Source organism: Lethenteron reissneri, chromosome 48 (genome assembly GCF_015708825.2).
Source record: "Lethenteron reissneri isolate LAM-NWPU_2019-01 chromosome 48, ASM1570882v1, whole genome shotgun sequence".
Taxonomy (NCBI): Eukaryota; Metazoa; Chordata; class Hyperoartia; order Petromyzontiformes; family Petromyzontidae; genus Lethenteron; species Lethenteron reissneri.
This window is the reverse complement of record NC_083826.1, coordinates 7,802,623-7,823,298: the sequence shown is the minus strand read 5'-3', so window position 1 is coordinate 7,823,298 and position 20,676 is coordinate 7,802,623. Positions and strand designations below refer to the sequence as shown.

Below are 20,676 nucleotides of genomic sequence, written 5' to 3'. Positions count from 1 at the left end.
CTTGTTTGGCCGGGCGGTTACGTGGTGAGAGCACTCAACTCAGAATTGGAAGGTAAAATCACAGCCCTGCAATGTCTTGCTCGTGCGACCACTAGCAGAAGGGCTTCCACTGAGCTGGAAATGCAGAGATCCTGGGTTCAAAATCCAGGCAGCTGGCTGTGATTCAACTGGGTTTTGTCGTACAGAACAGCGGTTCTTAACCTGGGGTGCACGCACCCCCTGGGGGTGCGAGAGGTGGGCAGATTTTGTTCGAAGGTAAATCATCGAAACACAAATTAAGCACAGGCACGTAACTACAACTACTTTGTTTCAGTGGGGTGGGGGGGGGCACGTGCCCCCCCCCCAATGAACCGATCGAAATCCCTAATTGCGATCTCTAATTTCGATCAGATAATTGGGGTTCGTTAGTAATAAATCGGCATTTTGCGACTCCCACTGCCACTGTGTAGCATATTATCACGTGCCAGGGACTCTATGAGATGATAGGACAATAGTCTGAGTCCATAATTGGCAATACGTAACGGCAAAGCAGTTATAGGTGACTCACAGAATTGTGCGCAGTTGCGTATATGGTACACGACTTCCCTGAAGGCATTCACCTTCAGCGAGCGCGATGCCGATCACACAACGCGGTTCGAATTCGACCCTCGATCGACGGCTGCGCCATCGCCGCACACGCGTCGAATAAAAATTAAGGGACAAGTCCTTACTCACTAACAACTCCTCTATCATTTTTCACTGCTGGAGGGGTTGTCCCCCTACCTGAGAATCCTGGCTCCACCATTGCATGTATTTATTAACATTATAAAAAAAATTAGAACCAAAGGGGTGCATGGCTGCAATAAAGGTTAAGAACCACTGTTACAGAGAGTGGATGGTCTCAGCCCAGTTACCAATGCCTGCACAAAACAAACCCCGTCGCGTTAACTTCGATACTGCACCTAATTTGACTTTCGTTTCGTTTAATTTGTGCCAAAGAGTGTGTGAGAACTTACTTGTCGATGGATCCGACCATGTAGTACACCATGGGAAAACAGCAAATAGCCTCCAGAAAGTGGCAGTCAGGTCTGTGGACGGCAACACAAGTAGGAGCAAGTTTACGCTTGGTGGCACAGCAAAACAAATACACAAGACGCAGGCAACAGGCTGCCTAGAACCACGTAAACCAGAATTTGCTCGATCTTGTCAGATGTACGCACGTACGCCGCACGTTGTGTTGCACCGTACGTAGCCAACCGTGCCAATCGGATATTGAAAGCTAAGCAGGTTTGAGCCCGGATAGTACTTGGATGGGTGACCACCACGCATGCCAGGTTGCCATAGGCTGCAGGGTTATGTGATGGGCAACACAGGGCAGTGCTAAGCGACCACGGGGAGAACATGCAAATTCCAAATGTATGGGCGTCAGGGTCGGGATCGAACCCACGACCTCCTGCCTACCAGGCGAGGTAGTTAACATCTCGGCACTTCAGTGCCCTATGGGGGGAGAGAGGGGCGGGTCTGAGGGGAGGGATGGGAAGGGGGTAGTACCATCTGTATAAAAGTGAACAGCATTCATTACCTTCTCCTGTATACCAGGCTCTATATAAGAACGGGAGACACAGCAGAGCCTCACCATTCTGTCGAATTGCCCGATGATGCTGGATGCAATTACCAGCGAAACGTCGTACTCAAATTGTAAATGTTGTGGCTTCAACACACCGGTGGGCTAAAGCAGTGAACTATTTGTCTTTTGTCAACGTGACACTTTTTTACTGATTGGCCGTGTCGGGTGGTGGAGGGTTACGACACATTTATAAATAACGCGATCTAAACCCAAAAACGTTGATTATGAATACCAAGCGAGGTAGTAAACATCTCGCCACCGTCTCCTTTGTTTCCGAGCTGTTGCGAGATCGGGTGAATTTGGTGCTATTTGCTAACAGTCAGGCTGACTCTTGTTTTGATGATATGCGTGAAATAGGTACAACTGCACCGTTGCCCATAATCCACCGTGCTCACAGTCATTTACGCTGCGCATCAGAACACGTGGCAGGCAGTGCTCTGGGCGGGGGAGTTGGGTGGGAGCCAAGGCGTATGACCGACGCAATGACTCTAGACTCGCTGTGAAAGGAAATGCACTGACAATTTAACTGACTATTGCCAACGCGGAGCATCTGTCTCTCTCTTTCTATCTCTCGAGTCGGAACATTGCGAATACAAAACTTCGCCTAACTCACGCGTGGCTGGAACATATTCTACCGACGTGTTTTTGTTTGTTTTAATTCAGCAGAGGTCAGAGGCACCCTAGGGCTGAGCACTGCAATTAAAATTGTTATTGTTTAAAGGGCGTCACGGTGTACCACCTCAAAGTTGTTTTCTCAGCAAGTAACACCACTAATTACCACACAATGCCAATGACAAAACTTCCGGTTGTTTTAAAGAGCACGTCGCTTTGACGGTTGTGCTGTATATCCCTCCCGTGCGTTTTCGGTTTGTACCGCATGTTGCTTTGAATGATGTCCAACTGAATTATGATTTTTTCAGTCCGAATTATTGTCAAACACAATCGTGGCGGAGGGAGCTGGTTGGAACGTTGGGTTGCTCGGTCAATGGCCAGGGTCAACGGCGGCGTGGTGTATTCCACAAATATGACCGACTGTGAGGGCGGGTACAAGCCGGCGTGAGTAGGTTAAACGTTGAGTTTTATAAGGGCACCACGGGGTGACCAGCCCCTCCCCACCCAGCCCCACCCCTCCCACCCCCCACCCAGCCCCACCCTCCCCACCCAGCCCCTCCCCACGTAGCCCCTCACCACCCAGCCCCTCCCTCCCCACCCAGCTCCTCCCTGCACGACGGAAACAATAATCCCCTGTGGGCTGATTTAACCAGGAGGTTCCTACCAGTTTTATTTGTGAGGCAAAGTGGCCTTGCGGTAGCACATTTGCCACTTGCTGCAGAGGTCCACGGTTTCAAGCCAGCGGCCGCCCTGATTCACGCCACGGGTGTATGAACTGTAATAATCTGCGCTGTCTGCTTCGCAGTGGACGCTGAATGACCATGCGGCGTCATTCGCAAGAGTGGGCCACGGTGTCCCGGCATCATGGTCAAAATTTGATCTGTTAGAAACTCACCTGCACATTTCTCAATTTGGAATCTACATGACCATCATCCAGACCCTCTTGAAAGAGCCATGAGACTCAGTGAGGCTTTTCCCGGGTGAACAAAACGCTGAAGTAAAATCATTATTTAATTTCGATTTAAAGCTTTCGTGACTGCAGGGATTCATCTTCTTGGTTCTTTCGGTAAAGTCACGTAGAAGGGAAGTAATAAAATAATAAAAATAAAACAAAATAAAATAATTCTCACGACGTTTCGGCCACAACGGCTGCTTGCGTTGTGGCCGAAACGTCATGAGAATTATTTTATTTTGTTTTATTTTTATTATTGTATTACTTCCCTTCTACGTGACTTTACCGAAAGAACCAAGAAGTAAAATCATAGTTCATGAACATCTTGGCCGGCACATGGAGCGAAGTGTCGGACACCACGCGGAATAACAAGTGGAACAAACCCATTCACACATCGGAGAGGCATTCATTGGTTTGTAAATTGGCGATTGCCACTTTGAATACGTTACCGATCAGCATGGGATTCCAATTTACTCAGCAGCAGCAGCAAATCATTCACTTGCATGTTTTGTTTTACTTGCTTAATTGTCAACGTTAAAAGCTTTCCGAATGAGAAAAACATAAAATGTGGAGAAAATAACTTTCCCGGCGAAATTTAATTTCTTCAAAGTTGTTGCTGATTGATATGTAGCTGGAGGTTTGACAAAGGCTGAACGACAAAACTGCTGTTTGTCAAACTCACTAACATTGTCTGACTCACTAAAATGCCGTGCACAATTGCATGACAACTTCAGCCTTTAAATTAAATCCACATCGACCGTATCATATTTCGGAGTAAACCTGTACTGTACAGTACTTGTATTATTTGTCGTCATCATCATCATTAGCCATGATCCATCCACTGCTGGATGAAGGCTTCCCAAACCGTGCCCCATCTCTCATGGTGCTGAGATAGACTAATCCACCTAGGATCTGCACGTGTTATTTTTTGGCTGCCACTCCGTACTTATTCTTGGACATCCGCCATCATCCATTCTCACCAAGCTTTCTAGCCAAGCCCCACTGACATTTCCTCACATATTGAATGATGTCATTAACCGGCGTACATTCTCGAATCCATGTGTGCCTCCTCCTGCCTCTCAGCGTAATTCCAAACGTGTATCACTCCACATTTGTTTTCTTCAACACGATTTTCACTTTTTGTTTCATTTTGTCTGTTAAATGACACTGTTTCTAAACCATGAGCGAGTAATGAGCACCAATTGTAAAACAGGCATGTTGTCCACGATCCCACCGTGCATGTGCCCGGCACGCCCTTACGGGTTGTCGAGCAGCAGCACGATGGGATTGAGCTCCCTGTGGGGTCGGTAGTAGGCCCGCAGTGGCACGATGAACGTGTAGAGGCCGTTGCCCGCCGTCTCCGCCGACACAATGATCAGCTTGTTCTTGAAGCTGTAGGCCTTGGCATCCTCGTAGCTGTAGTGTTCGCAGCCCTGCCGGGAAGAGAGACACGGCAAACGGCCGTGAAGATTTTCAGAAGCGACCTGGCCACAAATGATAGCTCGACAAAGGGGCTCATCATCACGTGGACATTTATAGCAGCCAAATACTCTAAATGTAGAGGGAAAAAGCGGAGTTCCCGGACAAAAAATCCACGCGACCACGAAGAGAACATGCAAACTCTAAATATACAGGCGTCAGGGTCGTGATCAAACCGACGACCCTCTGTAAACTAGGCGAGATAGTTAACATCTCTCACGGTAGCACCCCACTGTTTTGCATGCACGATAGCTTTATCTTAATTTGAATCGGTGCTCTCCATCTCATGTGGGTCACACACACCTACGCACACAAAGATATCTATCTTAATTTAAAACTGCGCCCCTGACATCATGTAAGATGTGTGTAGCAATTATCGGGCTTGTGCAAGCTTTTAACAACACCCATTTATGTTTGAATAGAGGAGATAGGTAAATGTGGAACGGTGTAAAGTGGTAGTTCGCGAGATCCGGAGTTTTGAAATATCTTTGTATGAAAAAAACAAGAATATGTTTTACCTTTTCTGGCAATAAAGCAGGTGTTGAGATGTTCAAAAACCAAATAGAAGCTTTTTGCAAGGAATCGAGTTTGCAATAACCACACGTACATGTGGTGTTGCGTGCAAACAAACATGCTATGTTTAACACGTAGGCTTTCGCGACCAATATTATTCATAATAAAGGTTTTTGGGTCAGATCGCGTTATTTATAAATGTGTCGTAACCCTCCACCACCCGACACGGCCAGTCTTACAAGTGTAAGATCAGACAATGCATATATTATTAGAGCATGTTGTTTGCATGTTCACCACAAGTACGTGTGGTTAATGCAGACATGATTCCTTGTAAAAGGTTTCAGTTTGGTGTTTTAACATCGTAACACCTGTTTTGTTGCCAGAAAAAAAGGGGAAAACCTATTCTCAGACAAAAATTATGTAACTAAAGAAAAACTGGTTCATTTATTAATTTTGACAATTGGTGTCAATGATGCTAAATATAATGCTACTGTCTGTGATCTTGCATGCTGATGCTGCTTGCTTGATATGTTGATGCACACACTCATGTTGTAAATGTACAACAATAGAGCATTATGAAGCATTAAACTAATTATTATTTTTTGCCCGTACTGAAACGTCTGTACGCCGTATGGACCTGAAAACTCAATTTCCCTGCACAAGAATACGGAGTAAACCTCATGGGTTGACAGCTATGCAAAAGGTTGAGAGTTAAAATCCTAGTCGGGCGTTGACTCAAGGCCATTCATTATTCCTTTAATGGGGAAATAATACATTTACCACTTTGTGGAAAATTAACAATGGTTGTGCTATGGAAATAATTATCCCTGCCATAGGAATGTGGAATCTTTACTGCTGGCGCAGGGCTGCTCCACCCAAGGCTTAATTGAGAAGTGAGACATTTCTATTTTGTATTTTCCTTTGGAAATGTGGATTTTACACCATGTGTGTTGAGGCAATATTTTGTTTCTGTTTTTCAGTTTTGACTTAACCCTTATCCTCACGAATACACTTTCAGCACTGTGGCGTGTTGCAAACATGAGTTTGTGGGCTATGAATTCTGCATGCTTGCATACACTCCAGAGGTCGCAATCGGGTACCCGATACCCGTACCCTACCCGATACCCGGCTACCCGTACCCGGCCGGGTATCAGGTAGGGTACGGTAACCCGGGTAACCCGTACCCTACCCCCGGCCGGGTACGGGTACCCGTTTGCGACCCTGGTGCGGCCGGGTACGGGTACGGGTAAGGAATCAAAACCCGTTTGCGACCTCTGATACACACTGACCTTATCCAACCGAAGGCAACAGAACGGAGCCCTCTTCCTCAGCAGATGGCACAGCGTGGGAGAGCTGCCAATGTACGGGGAGTTGGGTGGGTAACCTTTTACCCGGCTATGACAATAACAGTCCGCAAACACACGCACCGCACACAAAGATGATCAAACACAGATCACCCATATCGCCGCCGTCACGGACTGTTGGGGCAAGTGCTGTTAGCGAGTAGCCGGCATGGCACACGAAGGTGTGGGTGGCCAGCACCACTCCCCGACTGGGTTTGTTTCCCTTGTGGCGATGTTTACATACCGCACCACGTGGTACTAACTCGAGGCTGAGTTGACTCAAGTGAGCCCCAGGACCGGCTCAGATAATGAATTATCACTGGTGTTGGCCATGAGCGGGAAATCAAACTCGAGTCGCCGGGTTCGTAGCGCAGCGCACTTACCACTGCGCCACCACTCCCCAGACACGAATCATCATCATTGTGATCATCAGTCATGATCCATTCACTTCTGGATCAAGGCCTCCCCATGCCATGTCAGTCACGTTTTTTAACCATACTTCACCATGCTGGTCAGTGCGGGTCGATAAAAGGGAGGAGTGCCCCCAGGATCAGGTCACATTATTCACTGTTGTTGCTAGACACGGACGGGAATTGACCTTAGGTGGCATAGTTGATAGCACAGTAAGTTCAACACCGCACCACCACAAGTCATACATTATCATTTTTGTAATTTTTGAGAGAGAAAAAATCATTAGTAATTGATTTTAACCCACACACAATTCAATACTTGCACCCTCAGCATACAAATCAATGTTGATGGATGAACTTATCCAACCTGGTACACACCTACAGCTAGCCAAATGTGGCCCAAAAAAAACCCATCGTATTATATTTATTCTTAGTCCCTTGGCCTTTCGAACCATTGAGGCATGCCCGTCTCTTGATTTGAATCTCCATGCAGTGTCTCTCCACTTCTCTCTGTCCATCTTTCAACTGAGCTAGCGTCTATCCCGTCCAGCATTTGATGTTTTGTCGTCAGACAGATCGAGGACCTCCACTGCCCGCTTGGACCTTCCGACGTTCGCTCCATCACCATCCTTTGAAGATGGGTCACCGTTCATCCTGGTTACATGTCCAATATACTACTGCCGTTTCCGGTAATTGATCTGCCGTAAGTAGCATCATCATGGCAACAAAAAAAAGGGGAAAACCTATTTTCATATTTTGGTACTGGCAAAGGAGGTCCAATGATGTAGCTGCTCACCCTAAAGCTCTCATTACTCTGATAGTGCATTGTCTTTGTGCTGTATGCCTTTTGGCGTCCTCTGGTCTAACACCGTTTTGAGACTAGGCTCAAAAGAAAGTTGTCTCTGGTGTGGACCAATCAGTTTCAAAGACAATGCATATATTATCAGAGTATGTTTTTTGGTTTGCATTCTGACCACAAGTATTGTGGTTAATGCAGACATGATTCCTTGTGAAAGGTTTTAGTTTGGTGTTTTAACATCTCAACACCTGTTTTATTGCCAGAAAAAAGGGGAAAACCTATTCTCATAAGTAGAATAATGTCTATGCCTTGATGCTTAATGTTACATTTTTTTTTATAAATCAGGTACAGCTATGCTCTGAGTTGTGAATTGAATACACGCACTGCTGACCCACCCATACTGGACAACTCATAGGGTTACTCCTCCAGCCTAAATAAAGCTTCTGATTCTGATGCTATTGGATGATTGACAGGCGAGTGAATCACTCTTTAGTAGGCAGGAAGGAGCACCGTCTGTTATTGGACAAACAGAACAAAAGGTGATCATGCGCTGGCGCACAAGCAACGCACACATTCCTCGATGATACTGCCCGACAAGAGGAAACAATACGTAATTAGAAAAAAGGTGACATTTCAGTCCATGGCTCTTTGATAGCAAACAGGCGAAGAAGTGCCATTACTCAAAATGTCACCTGTTACATAATCTTACTTTTTAGGGCACGGCTATTGATCCATGTGTTCAGTTCACATTCATCACAGGATGGCTGTTATGTGTGCACCTTCATGCCTTTGGCACATAATCATTCGTGAATACCAGCAATTGCATTTTTTGGTTGCTTAATTTTTAGTTCAATAAAAACTTCATGAATGTGGCTCTGATTTCACCATGCTTTGGGGCACGGTCTGGTTCATTTGAGTTATCGGCGTTTACATTGTGAAATGAAAACATCCATATTTATACCATCTTGCCGCTGCCGCAGTGTGCATTAAATATTGACGACATAGTAAAATATGATCTAAAACCACACACATGAATATATTATAACAACAGTGATGGAAAGGGTGACCAGGCTCGCTGACCATCAGGACAACCACTGTTTTAACATGAGCCAGGTCCAACACCGTCTGCGAGGCTCTGTCAAACCCAAACCCTGGTGGCACCAGACGACAAAAGCTTCGGCAAAGAGTTCTGACAACTGACACCTGGACCAGTGGCAGAGAGTGAAGCGTTAACTCGCAAGGCTACTGGACCACACAAACCCAGCTCTCACAATCATTCGTATTCAGACAATTAAAACACTGAAGTGATTGATTAGCCGATGAGTCGGGTAACATTTATTAATCAGTGCCCATATCTGAATGAGAGGGTTCTTGCCTATAACAGTCTGCCAATTCGCCAGCGTTGATTCAAGAAAAGCCTGCTGATAAAACACTAAATGTCGACACCAGTCCAGAGTTGGCTTGTACTGAATCAACGCTTCTGAAAGTAAGCATTCCCAGAATGCAGTGAGGCCAATGAGTTATGTAAGAAACACTTTTATTTCGCTACGTGGAGGGACGGACATAAGTAGAAGACATCGTCTATGTTTGTGTTTAGTTTGTTGTCCTTTCCCCGCACTGCCGATTAGCAGGGTTGGCTACGTACGATGTGAAAGAAGTCCAACATACATTACATACGTGTATGATATTCCTAATTATGTTCTTCTTTGTGTTGGGGTTAGTGCTCCAAACCATGGGAGCATCATCAGGCTACTGTTTTTCTACGTACATATAATTGTCATTATAATTCAGTCGTGCTTTAGGCAATCATGCAATGTGTGTGGAGGGGGGGGGGGGCGTCGCAAAAAAATTGAATGCATGAATAAATAGTTAAATTAAACGTTGTGGGTTGTTGTTTGTTTATGTGCCACTGTCAGCTCAGACCGTCAACTTTATATCGACCTTAGATTACACGGTTAGGTTTGTTCTGGGAAAGACAAAGGTGCAGCCCTGCAATTTCTTGCACATGGCACTGCTGGCGCTCGGGCCTTCACTTCGTCAACTAAATTGGAGCTCTTTTTAAGACAAGAGACGGCAGAAACAATGCGCAACGATGACGCTCTAAAACCAACATTGTTCATGAGGACAACAAAAATGTTTCGCGAAGCCTTCCACATTAACGTCCGTGGCTTACTCAAAGTTGACGGTGCCTTCCTCGTCCGACTGGTTCGCTTCATCCTCCGAGGGGTCGTTGAAGGGGTCAGAGGGCTCGGCCTCCAGCACAGGGTCAGCGACCTCCAGCACGGGGGCAATGCTGGGCCGTCTGCCGGTGCCCGATCGCTCCGCGGGCAGCGAGAGGCTCCTGCCCGCCCCCGCCTCGCTCGCCGGGGCGGCTGTAACGTGCACGTCGGCCGGAGGGGCCGCCTGGCTGGGCTCCGTGCCGTGCAAGTCCATCGCCACCGAGCCTGCGGTGCGTAGAGGGGCGGGCATGGTGGTGGTGGCTCAGTTCGGGGAGGGTGGGGGGGGGCGTGCGGTTGAGACGTTGGGTGCGCCTGGTAAAAAGTGCCACCCACGTAAACCCTCCCGCTATTGTGCCGGTGGGAAAAGATGAATTGTTGGAGCACAACCGTGATATCAATAGTATTACAAATTTCAGTTTTTACCCTTTTTTTATTTATTCCCACTGTATTCTGGGTTCTTTGATGACAAAAAAAAAACGCTTCTGAAAAAAAATCAATTTCGGCGGCACGTGGCAAGCCATCAAAAGGAGGCGCGATGAGTGGGACACTTGTATCGGCAGGAGAATGCCAACGGAGACGTTACCCAGGGAGGCGAGGATGCTCTGCACGGGAATGCGAGCGCCTCTGGTAGCCGATCCGTTGGAGAGGCCTTTCTTCTGCTGCTCGTGCTGCTTGAAGATGAAGGCCGAGTTCTCCTCCTTGGTGATGTTGATGTAGAAGCACGTGTCGGAGGTGGCCATGATGTGCCGGGGGCCCGGGTTCAGCAGCATGCTTCGCTTGTCCTCTTGTCGCACGCCAATCAGGCACACGCCGTACCTGTGAAAAGCAAGCGGAGCATTTGTTTTACCATGTAAGGCCCACTGAGCGATATAACTCAGAAGCGACCTGGCTATCACATATGATTATTCGACGAAATGGCTTATCGCGTGGACATTTATAGCAGCCAAATACTCTTAAACGAATGTTTTTAAATGTGGAGAAGAAAACTGGAGGACCCGGAGAAAAATCCACCCAACCACGGGGAGAGAGAAATGCAAACTCCAATTATTTAAGCATCAGGGTTGGGATTGAATCCACGACCTCCTGCATACCAGGCAAGGTAGTTAACATCTCGCCACCGTGGTGCCAATATGGCTAGCCACTACGACTCGCAAGAGTACGGTTAGAGTGTATTTTATTTACAGCCAGGTGAAACGCAATAAAAACACAACGGGCATATGAACATCGTAAAAAATGATATTATCAACAATATGTGGAGCGGGCCCATCCCGTCTCTCTCCCACTGCGATCGTAATGAGAGAACGGGCCAGGACAGGCAAGACAGATGTTATTCTACGTTGTGTATGTCTCCCCTCCTGCGTTACATGACAGATTGAGATCTTTGAGATGCAAATACTCATTACATGGACTAAAACGACTTAATATATAGAGGAGAGCAGAGCTTGTGCAATTGTTGGCACCGGCTCACCGTTCCCTGTGCTCGAGAGCGAGCGAATAATGTGCGGCGCATTCCACGAAGTTGAAATCAGAATTCGTATTATTAGCTCGGGTGCCCTGGCACGATTTGGCTGCGTGAACCACTCAGCCACCACCACGGACACCACCCTCCCCGTGCGTTTCGTACTTCTTGTGGGAGTGGAACGCCGCGAACGTGAAACTCTTGCCCTCGTACTCCCCGAAGAACTTGCTCTCCCCGAGCCGGATGTGGTATATTTCGTTGCCCGAGCAGCGGCCATACATCCTCTGCCACTGCTCAGGGGACTCTTGACCCTCCCTGTGGAAAGTTTGGTGTTTCACAATCAGCGGTGAGTTCATATCGACGTACCTGTAAATAATGCCTCCTTCCCATATTTGTTTCTCTGCGTGAAAGTAAAAAAAAGCACAAGCCTTCGGCCGTTTGGCCTTCTGGTAATGCATCTCACAGCAGCATTGGTTCAATACATGAACACTCTGGGACACACGTTTCAAGATTCAGTGTCTCATCATCAGTCAGGCTTGCTTGAATCAGTGTTGGTGACCTGCCCGATGTTTAACGGCAAGGGGCCCTTTTTGTTCATAGCTTTTTTTATTTCTTCCAATAATTAAGGGCCTCCTGACAAAGGCTTTTAAGTTTTTGTCTTGATTGTAATTACATCTGGAACAACAACAAATGTTTAGCCTCTATCAACAATTATTCAGATTACATCACTGCTCCGCTGTAATGCCAGCTCGTTTTTAGTTTTTTACTTACTTAATTAAGGGCCTCCTGAAACAGGCTTTTAAGTTTTTGTCTTGATTGTAATTACATCTGGAACAACAACAAATGTTTAGCCTCTATCAACAATTATTCAGATTACATCACTGCTCCGCTGTAATGCCAGCTCGTTTTTTGTTTTTTTTACTTACGAGGAGGCGATGCAAATTGTATACAAGTGCGAGATTTGGACAGCTACAGAGAGCTGTTGGTAGACGACTTAATGAGCAAATGCAATACGATCCCGCGCATCAAAACGAGTCAAAGGAGAGACAGCTTACTGGCCGCGGGAGGTGTGGACCAACAGGGTGATGAGGGTGGACGTTGCTGGGCAGACGCAGTTGAGCGCCAACATGGCGTACTTGAACTCTTCCTCGCACACTACGTGGTCTGAAAAAACACGGCGATGATAAATGGTGTTTTTTCACGGCTGCGTCGAACGGCCGATGAGTGTTTGGATTGTGCGGCGCGCCGCTCAGCGGCTCCACGGCTTCTGAAGAAGCTTCCGGCACCTGGGGCCGAATGTCGGGGACATCAGGCCAAACGACACTACGTATGACCCCACAACACGTCAGAGAGCAATGGTGCTTCACTTACGTATAGCAAATCAACTTTACCAGCAATATCATTCAGTTTCGATTTAAAGCTTTCGTGACTGCAGGGATTCATCTTCTTAGTTCTTTCGGTAAAGTCACGTAGAAGGGAAATGATAAAATAATAAATTTAAAACATAATAAAATAATTCTCACGACGTTTTGGCCACAACACAAGGAGGACGGCTGCTTGTGTTGTGGCCGAAACGTCGTGAGAATTATTTTATGATGTTTTATTTTTATTATTTTATTACTTCCCTTCTACGTGACTTTACCGAAAGAACCAAGAAGAAGAGGATGGCTTGACGACGACATCAGGGATTGGTACCAGAAAGATGTGGCCCTTTACTGGAGCATATTAACACGAGACAGAGGAAAGTGAAAAGAACAAATGACGAAATGTGCAGTGGACACCTATGGGCGATCTGCCTATGGATCGTGATGATGATAGAGTCACAATTACGTTCAAGCTACGATGTTTTTGTTTAAATTTTGCCATCTCGTTTGTGCTGTTTTTTTCTCGCCTTATTTGTACAGCTCCGTTTGCTCTGTTAGCCAAGAGTTAACGTTTACTCATATAAAAGGCATATCATTTATATAGATTGTAGGTAACTGATGCTCACGTGTATGATTTGATGCGTATATGAATGCATCCGTCAATGTTCAATCGACTTAATTGATGCACTGATACTTCCATTGATTTATGCCGTATTTGTTTATCTGTGACACGTACCGGAAATTATTGTGCTTACAAATAGCGGCACACACACACTCCAATGCACCGCAGATCCAGGAACGGATAAGCAAATGGAATGGGCTCCATTTTTATTGCGCATTTCCATTTCCTATCGAAATATGCGTGAGAGTACGGCTTCACATTTACGCAGGATTCGTCGTTTTTCTAATTTTTCTTCAATCTGAATGATATTCATCTTCTTGGTTCTTTCGGTAAAGTCACGTAGAAGGGAAATAATAAAATAATAAAAATAAAGCATAATAAAAAATATTATATTTCGATTTAAAGCTTTCGTGACTGCAGGGATTCATCTTCTTGGTTCTTTCGGTAAAGTCACGTAGAAGGGAAGTAACATTATGTTTTATTTTTATTATTTTATTACTTCCCTTCTACGTGACTTTACCGAAAGAACCAAGAAGAAAAAAATATTATATTATGTTTTATTTTTAAAAAATGTATTTTATTATTTCCCTTCTACGTGACTTTACCGAAAGAACCAAGAAGATGAATCCCTGCAGTCACGAAAGCTTTAAATCGAAATTTAGCCATCCTCTTGTTAGGTCTTCATCTCTTTCCGGTTCCTTCCATATTTCCGAGTAACGCACTTTTAACTGTCCTGTTGTTGTCCATCCTATATATGTGTCCAAATAGTGCCAGTTTCCATACCGTGGCAATTTATCGAATTTGCTGGAGGGGAGGGAGTGGATTATTCAATGCCTACAGGTTGCGTTCTTGTGGAAATGATGATATTTAAAGCTTTCGTGACTACAGGAATTCATATTTTTGGGGTCTTTCAAAAAGCGACGTAGATAGAAAAATAAAAATTTCACGACGTTTCGATCGCAACACAATCGTCATCAGCAGCTCTCCCGCTATATTTTTTTCACCTGATGACGATTTCTTGTGTTGCGATCGAAACGTCGTGATATTTTTATTTTTCATTATTATTTTTCTATCCACGTGGCTTTACCGAAAGACCCAAAGGATATAACAACGATGATAATCGTGAATGCGCTTGAGCATGTTCACAGGCAGTCACAGGAGCGCCACGCTCGGACTGCGTGTACCTCCTTCAAAGAACGGAGTCACCGACACGGAGCTGCGTGACCCAAGTAATGGGAGCATGAATATGTGCACTTGGGTCACCGTGACATTTGACGTCATCCGCCGAGGCGCCGGCTTTGCATTAAGGGGCGCTGTCGTGAGGCGGTCGGATTGGCCAAGAGATCGTCGCAGTGCTGAGTTTGTGCCTCTGTGAGGATCCTTGGTTGCAGTCCATGCAGCTGTCTCTGGCCGTATGTCTTCTTCAAACTGAACGATATTACTGAAAAAGTTTGCGTTTAAATATTTATCTAAGTGAAGCACCTTTGCTCTCTGATGTGCTTTACGGTTGTTATCCAGTGTCCCGGGAATGCTCAGTGCAGGTTGGTTTGTATGTCGGACTTCTTTCGCACAGTACGCAGCCAACCGTGCTAATCGGTGGTGCGGCTGAAGGACAACAAGCTCAACACAAAAATTAGTTCTCAACTGGATTCCCATGTGTAGGGAGTTGATGATTTCAACTAAATCGCCAATTACCGTTCAGAAGAAGCAAAACGCATCACATTAAGTTCGATACAGCAATTAATTTGACTACTTAAACAAAAATCATTAGCTGGATAATGCTCTAAAATGGAACATCTAATTTGCAAGGATGATTAAATTCCAGCTGTGAGAATTAAACAGTCATGTGACAAAACGTTGCTCTCTGTGTTAGACCGTGTGGGGATGTTCTGCACACTATTTTTGTTTTGTACACAATTGACATTCATCACTTAAATGAGCAAAAACGCCACTTCTGAGATTGCTTACATCACTTTGGCTGTGACGAGATCATATTGCAGGGGAGTGTGTGGGAAAGTGTGCCCATGACTGCGTAAAAGGGTCAACAGACCACTTGAAGGATTTGTCATAAGAAGCCATTCTCTGAGCCGTAGGGTGCACCACTCTGCAAGATTTCCAAATTGATTGAGCTCATGACATGACACGGATTGCACAACTGGAATAAATTGTGTGTTGTGGGGGGGGGGGAAGATAAAAAAAATATATTGCAAAAACTGTAAGCCACCACAAATCTATGGTACCCTAACAGTACCTGCACATATTTCGACCAAATCAAAAGTAGAAAAAGTAGCATCAGGACACAATGTGGTACAGACGAATGCGATCTAAAGCAGCAATGAGCAGTAAAAAAACAACAAGAAGAAAAACAAAGAAAGTGAACGGCACACAAAAAATACCTGCAAACTTTACGTGGAACTTATTTTCAGGCTTTAGGATCTGCACGTAGAGAGGGCAGCTTGGAGCAAAGTCTTTGACGGCCCAAGCTCGCAGGATTGTCTGATGATCCTTCACACAGAGGCAAGGCAACAACAGTGAGCTCTGCACACATACACACACGTCATCATCAGCCAGCCATGACTTATCCACTGCTGGATGAAGGCCTTCCCAGGCCACCACCACCACTTGGGATGGTTTTGACCACAACCCTGGAATGAGCATTCTTCACGCCGGACGAAACCCGGAGTATCCGGAAAAACCCACCATGCATACGAGGGGATAACAACTCAAAGCTCTCCACAGATGCATGCTAAAAAACTTTCATGGTAATGACCAACCATCTCAATTGAGGACCCACGTGAAAATAACAGCCTTGAGACTCAGTGAGGCCCTCCTCTGTGTGTACAAGGCTGGAGTAGTGTTGTAGTAATAGTCACACTGGATTTATAAACCTGGCTACCAGGGTTCAGTTTAAGGTCATGGCTAACTTCAGTAGTGAGTGATATCTGAACTGGACCCGAGTCCCAATTCACAGGCCTGCATTAACCATTGTGGTGAAGTATAGTGAAACAACATGGCCAACATGCCCTGGGGAAGCCTTTATCCAGCCTAGCAGCGGATTAAGAATGGTATTAGTGAAATATCTGAATGTGTCTATTCAATAAACACAAAAAAATTGACGGCACTCTATAAATATGAAATTACATTACATTATTAAAACGCATTAAATTAATAGGTAATTTGTAAAACCGCACATCGATCTTCCACCGGTGATTATCGCATTTGAGAGGAAAACACGTTCTGGCTTCTTGCAGGAAACCTTTAAGAGCACCCAGGCAGACACACAATTACGCAAGCGCCAGACAGAGACCGAACCGCACTCTGCCTGCACACAGGGCACTCAAACAATGTCCCCGTCGAGCGGGTTTCCGTGAACGGGGGCAACAGGCACGAACTCTTGCATTACTCTCCCAATTTCATGGCTCCCCCGCAACGCATTAAGAAGAAACGTTCCAGGCCATGCATGCAGCGTGTGATGAGAGAGAGAGAGGACTTACCGCTGCAGTGCGGTCCACCTCATTCCTGCTGGTCAGGATGAAGCACGCCTCAGCATCATCGATCCTGGAAAATGCAGCGCGCAAAAGTCGCTCATAGTCACGGCCGGGTTTTTTGTTTTTCCAGTTTGTTTTTTTGTCATTTCTAACTTCCCCCCCCCCCCCCACTTTGCGCAAAAGCGCAGAAGCGTGGTCAACCACATCTACGCCTCTATGTAAGGAACGAAACAGTTATACTTCTCCACAAATCTGACAGTCGCCTGATGAAGCTAGTTGTAATTACTGGCGAAACGTTGTACTCACATTGTAAATGTGTGTGTCTCTTGAAGCAGACGATTGGTGCTGAATACATAAGTCGCATTTGCAAAATGTGATTTGTAACTTTCATCCCTTACCTTTTTATCGATAATCTTTGTTCTTTCGGTAAAGTCACGTAGAAGGGAAATAATAAAATAATATAAATAAAACAGCAGCAAGAACATTGTCTTGCTGTGGTTTTCGCACCTGACGATGATTGCTTGTGTTGCAATCGAAACGTCGTGAGAATTTTCTTTTTTTCTTTTTATTATTTTATTATTTCCCTTCTACGTGACTTTACCGAAAGAACCAAGAATATTAATCCCTGCAGCCACGAAAGCTTTAAATCGAGATGTTTATCGATAGTTCAATGTCAATGTGCCATTGTACTGCTGCGTGGTGTTATCTTGGTGTGGTCTGGGTTGTTGTTGTTGTTGTTGTTTTTGCCGCCTTGCCACAGATTGATAAATCGGACTTATATAATTTGTGCATTTATTATTTAGTTACATTTCGTGACTTGTTTACCTTTTCCCCAATTTGCACTCCTAAGCGTTTTATTTTGGTATTGTTTGCTGTTGTGACTTGCTGACCCGCCCCGATTGGAAATCTGTGTAAAAGAGCTTTATAGCTCAACGGATTCCTCCTCCAGTATAAAGATTCTGATTCTGCCCCCCACCTCCCCCGCCAACTCGTTCCCTCCCTCCCTCTCTCCCGTCCCCCTTCTCCCCTTTTATGTTAGCTATCTCCTCCCTTACCTTGCCCTAACCTCTTGATACAAACTTTCACTTCTCTGTTAGAGGCTCCCCCAGTCAGCCCAATCTACCCCTTTCACCAAACCCTGCCACGCCAATCTTGGGCTTTTTGCTCGCGTGATTAATGCCTCCCTCCTGCCCCCCTCCCCCCCGTTCTTGTTCTGTGATCGGTGCCTTGTACCGGTCTCTGAGACAAAAAGATTCTCGATTCTGCTGTCGTCTCACTTGACTCGCACGAGGTCCTGGTCCTTGAGAGCTGAGCCCTGCAGGTAGATGACGCGCTGAGCCCACAGCGGCACGTGCAGCATGCGGCGCACCTGCGAGTCCATGTCCGTGGGGCACAGGATCACCGTGTAGAAGTCCTGCGTGTGTTGGGTCGCGCGGGAGATGATAGCGTGGGGGACAGCACGGGTGAGCACGGGGGAAGCGCAGCGGAGCCACGTGTACAACGTGATAGAGAAGCGTGGGGGGGGGGGGGTGTAACAGAATTGTGCAAGAAGGGTTTGGGAGCACGGGAGGAGCATGCGGGAGGCACAATAGAAGCACAGCACGAGCAAGGAATGTGCAGGACAGGCACACGTTGGGTAGAGGAGAACGTGGGGGAATAATGGGAGAGCATCGGGGTAACACGGTGAAAGAGCAGGGAAAGAACAGGGGGAGCATGGGGTAGGGCAGGGAAGTACTGCGGAGAAGCATGGGGAATAATGGGGGGGGGGGGCACAATGGAGAAGCACAGGTGAAACACGAGGAAGTAAGGCAGAAGCATGGTGGGTAGCAAGAGACGTGGAAGGATAATGGGGCATGGAAGGAGCACAGATATGTGGAGGAACATGATAAGAGTAGCAGAGAACACACACGGAGCGTGAATGGAACATGGGAGAAGTATGGGGGGAAAGCACCCAAGAACATTATAGTGTTGGCCCTCGATCGATATACATTAGGGACATCATCACGGCAGAGGTGATTACCCAGTGCTCACTCATTAGAGCAGCTACGCTGCGATGATGCGTGTTGGGCTCAGTGATGAGGCAAGTCTCATCACGAGATGTACCCCAAACGATGCTTCTACTCCGACTGCACGGCAGATGCGGCCAGTCCCTTGCACCAATGGACAATTCGGAATAGCGCTCCCAATTGTGAGTGCGGTCATCAGTTTAAAACGACGGACCGCATAGCAACACCGCCGCTCGCTTCGATCATCCGCCAGCAGCGTCCTTAATGCAAGATATGGGGAGCGGTAGCAAGAATGTTGAACTTCTTTCGAACCGTACGTAGCCGACCGTGCTAACCGGAGGTGCGGTGAAAGAAGCCGTCCGTTGGCTCACTCACCAACATCGACATGAACGTATAAAAAATTAATCCGTAAAAACAAAGTTTTTCACTATAAATCCTTTATATGCGTGGCGGCTAGAGTCCTCTCGTCCTCTGGCTTGAGATGGCTGCCACCTATGGGTCAGATGATTGCCTGCCAACATTAAGCAATTGGTAATTAAATATTTTAAAAAAATTCGTAAAATGTTGAAAATTTTGGGAAAAAAATTTCACGAAAATAAATTGTCACGCACAACGAGTCTGTGTGCAAAATGTAAGCTCGATTGGATCACGGGAAGTGGGTTAAAAAACGACCGAAAGATTTGCACAGTCGTAAGCGCGCAAGCAAGCAAGCAAGTGAACTTAATATAAAGGATTAAAAAAGTTGCTTACAGAGTCCTGCCCTCCCCCCCCCATTGCCATATGGAAGAGAAAGCCCAACTGCTGCGCTTGCCCTTAGGGCTGCTACTGATCTCCATCGATCTCATCGGTGACGCCGGACAGCCGACAACGGCGGCAGCAGCGGCGCACGCAGGCGGACGGCTTTGAAACAAAAGCGTGTATCTGCTCTGTAAACAACCTGGCAAAATTGATAAATAGAGGCAGGCACACAAAGCACACTCTCTTTTTGTTTGTGATACTGCCGCCGGCGGGCAGTGATGCATCAGCGCAAACAACAAAACTCAACGCAATTATGCGTGTTGTTGTAGAGAATATAAACAACATGCGGGAGATACGTCTGCTTATTTATTTTTAATGTCTGATAATGATCACTTTTGAGTTGCGTTTTAATCTAAATTTGTACTTTTTTTTACGTAATGTATAATTGACAAATGTGTCGAGTGTCTGTGCCCAAGCACAGGCGCTCTTCTTCCCACCTCCCCCCCTCTAACCCAGCTTAAATATACGCTCCAAGCTTGGTGGTGTTTCATTCTTCGCCTGAGGACGGCTGCTTGCGTTGTGGCCGAAACGTCGTGAGAATTGTTTTATTATGTTTTATTTTTATTATGTTATTACTTCCCTTCTACGTGACTTTACCGAAAGAACCAAGAAGATGAATCCCTGCAGTCACGAAAGCTTTAAATCGAAATTTAGTATTTATTAGTTTGGAGAAAACAAGTTTGGCGCATACGATAAAGACATTTCTGCATGGCGTAGGGGCCCACGTATTGTTGAATTTATTTTCACGTCGGAATGCTTTAAAACTGCGTACAAGAATAAACACACGCTTACCCTATATTCAGTCAATTAAAAGCGGATTAATTTGTGCTTTCATTTGAACTTTCACCTCGGCTTTAGGAATGCCCATTGGACCATCATAAGACTCTGAAGAACGTGAATAGTAATGCGACAGGTATTGAGGCTTAGACATTGCATTCATTGCAGTCTTGTCAAGGCATGCCCGGCGTTCCTGATGGGATGAACATTTAAAAAAAAAAAATGGGTA

At 46.0% G+C, this 20,676-nt stretch overlaps 1 protein-coding gene across 4 annotated transcripts in view; it reads right to left on the bottom strand.

Annotated features, from left to right (window-relative positions):
- The window catches only part of KCNT1 (potassium sodium-activated channel subfamily T member 1), a 255,503-nt gene that overhangs the window by 40,850 nt on the left and 193,977 nt on the right, over positions 1 to 20,676 (bottom strand). For all 4 annotated transcript variants that reach the window (XM_061571563.1, XM_061571564.1, XM_061571566.1 and 1 more), the window contains 10 exons: positions 18,144 to 18,280; positions 16,873 to 16,936; positions 15,775 to 15,883; positions 12,448 to 12,556; positions 11,558 to 11,707; positions 10,517 to 10,749; positions 9,888 to 10,158; positions 6,452 to 6,557; positions 4,431 to 4,603; positions 996 to 1,067 (listed from right to left, as the gene is read on the bottom strand). In XM_061571563.1, the coding sequence (XP_061427547.1) occupies positions 996 to 1,067; positions 4,431 to 4,603; positions 6,452 to 6,557; positions 9,888 to 10,158; positions 10,517 to 10,749; positions 11,558 to 11,707; positions 12,448 to 12,556; positions 15,775 to 15,883; positions 16,873 to 16,936; positions 18,144 to 18,280 (1,424 nt within the window). The remainder of the gene's footprint in view (positions 1 to 995; positions 1,068 to 4,430; positions 4,604 to 6,451; positions 6,558 to 9,887; positions 10,159 to 10,516; positions 10,750 to 11,557; positions 11,708 to 12,447; positions 12,557 to 15,774; positions 15,884 to 16,872; positions 16,937 to 18,143; positions 18,281 to 20,676) is intronic.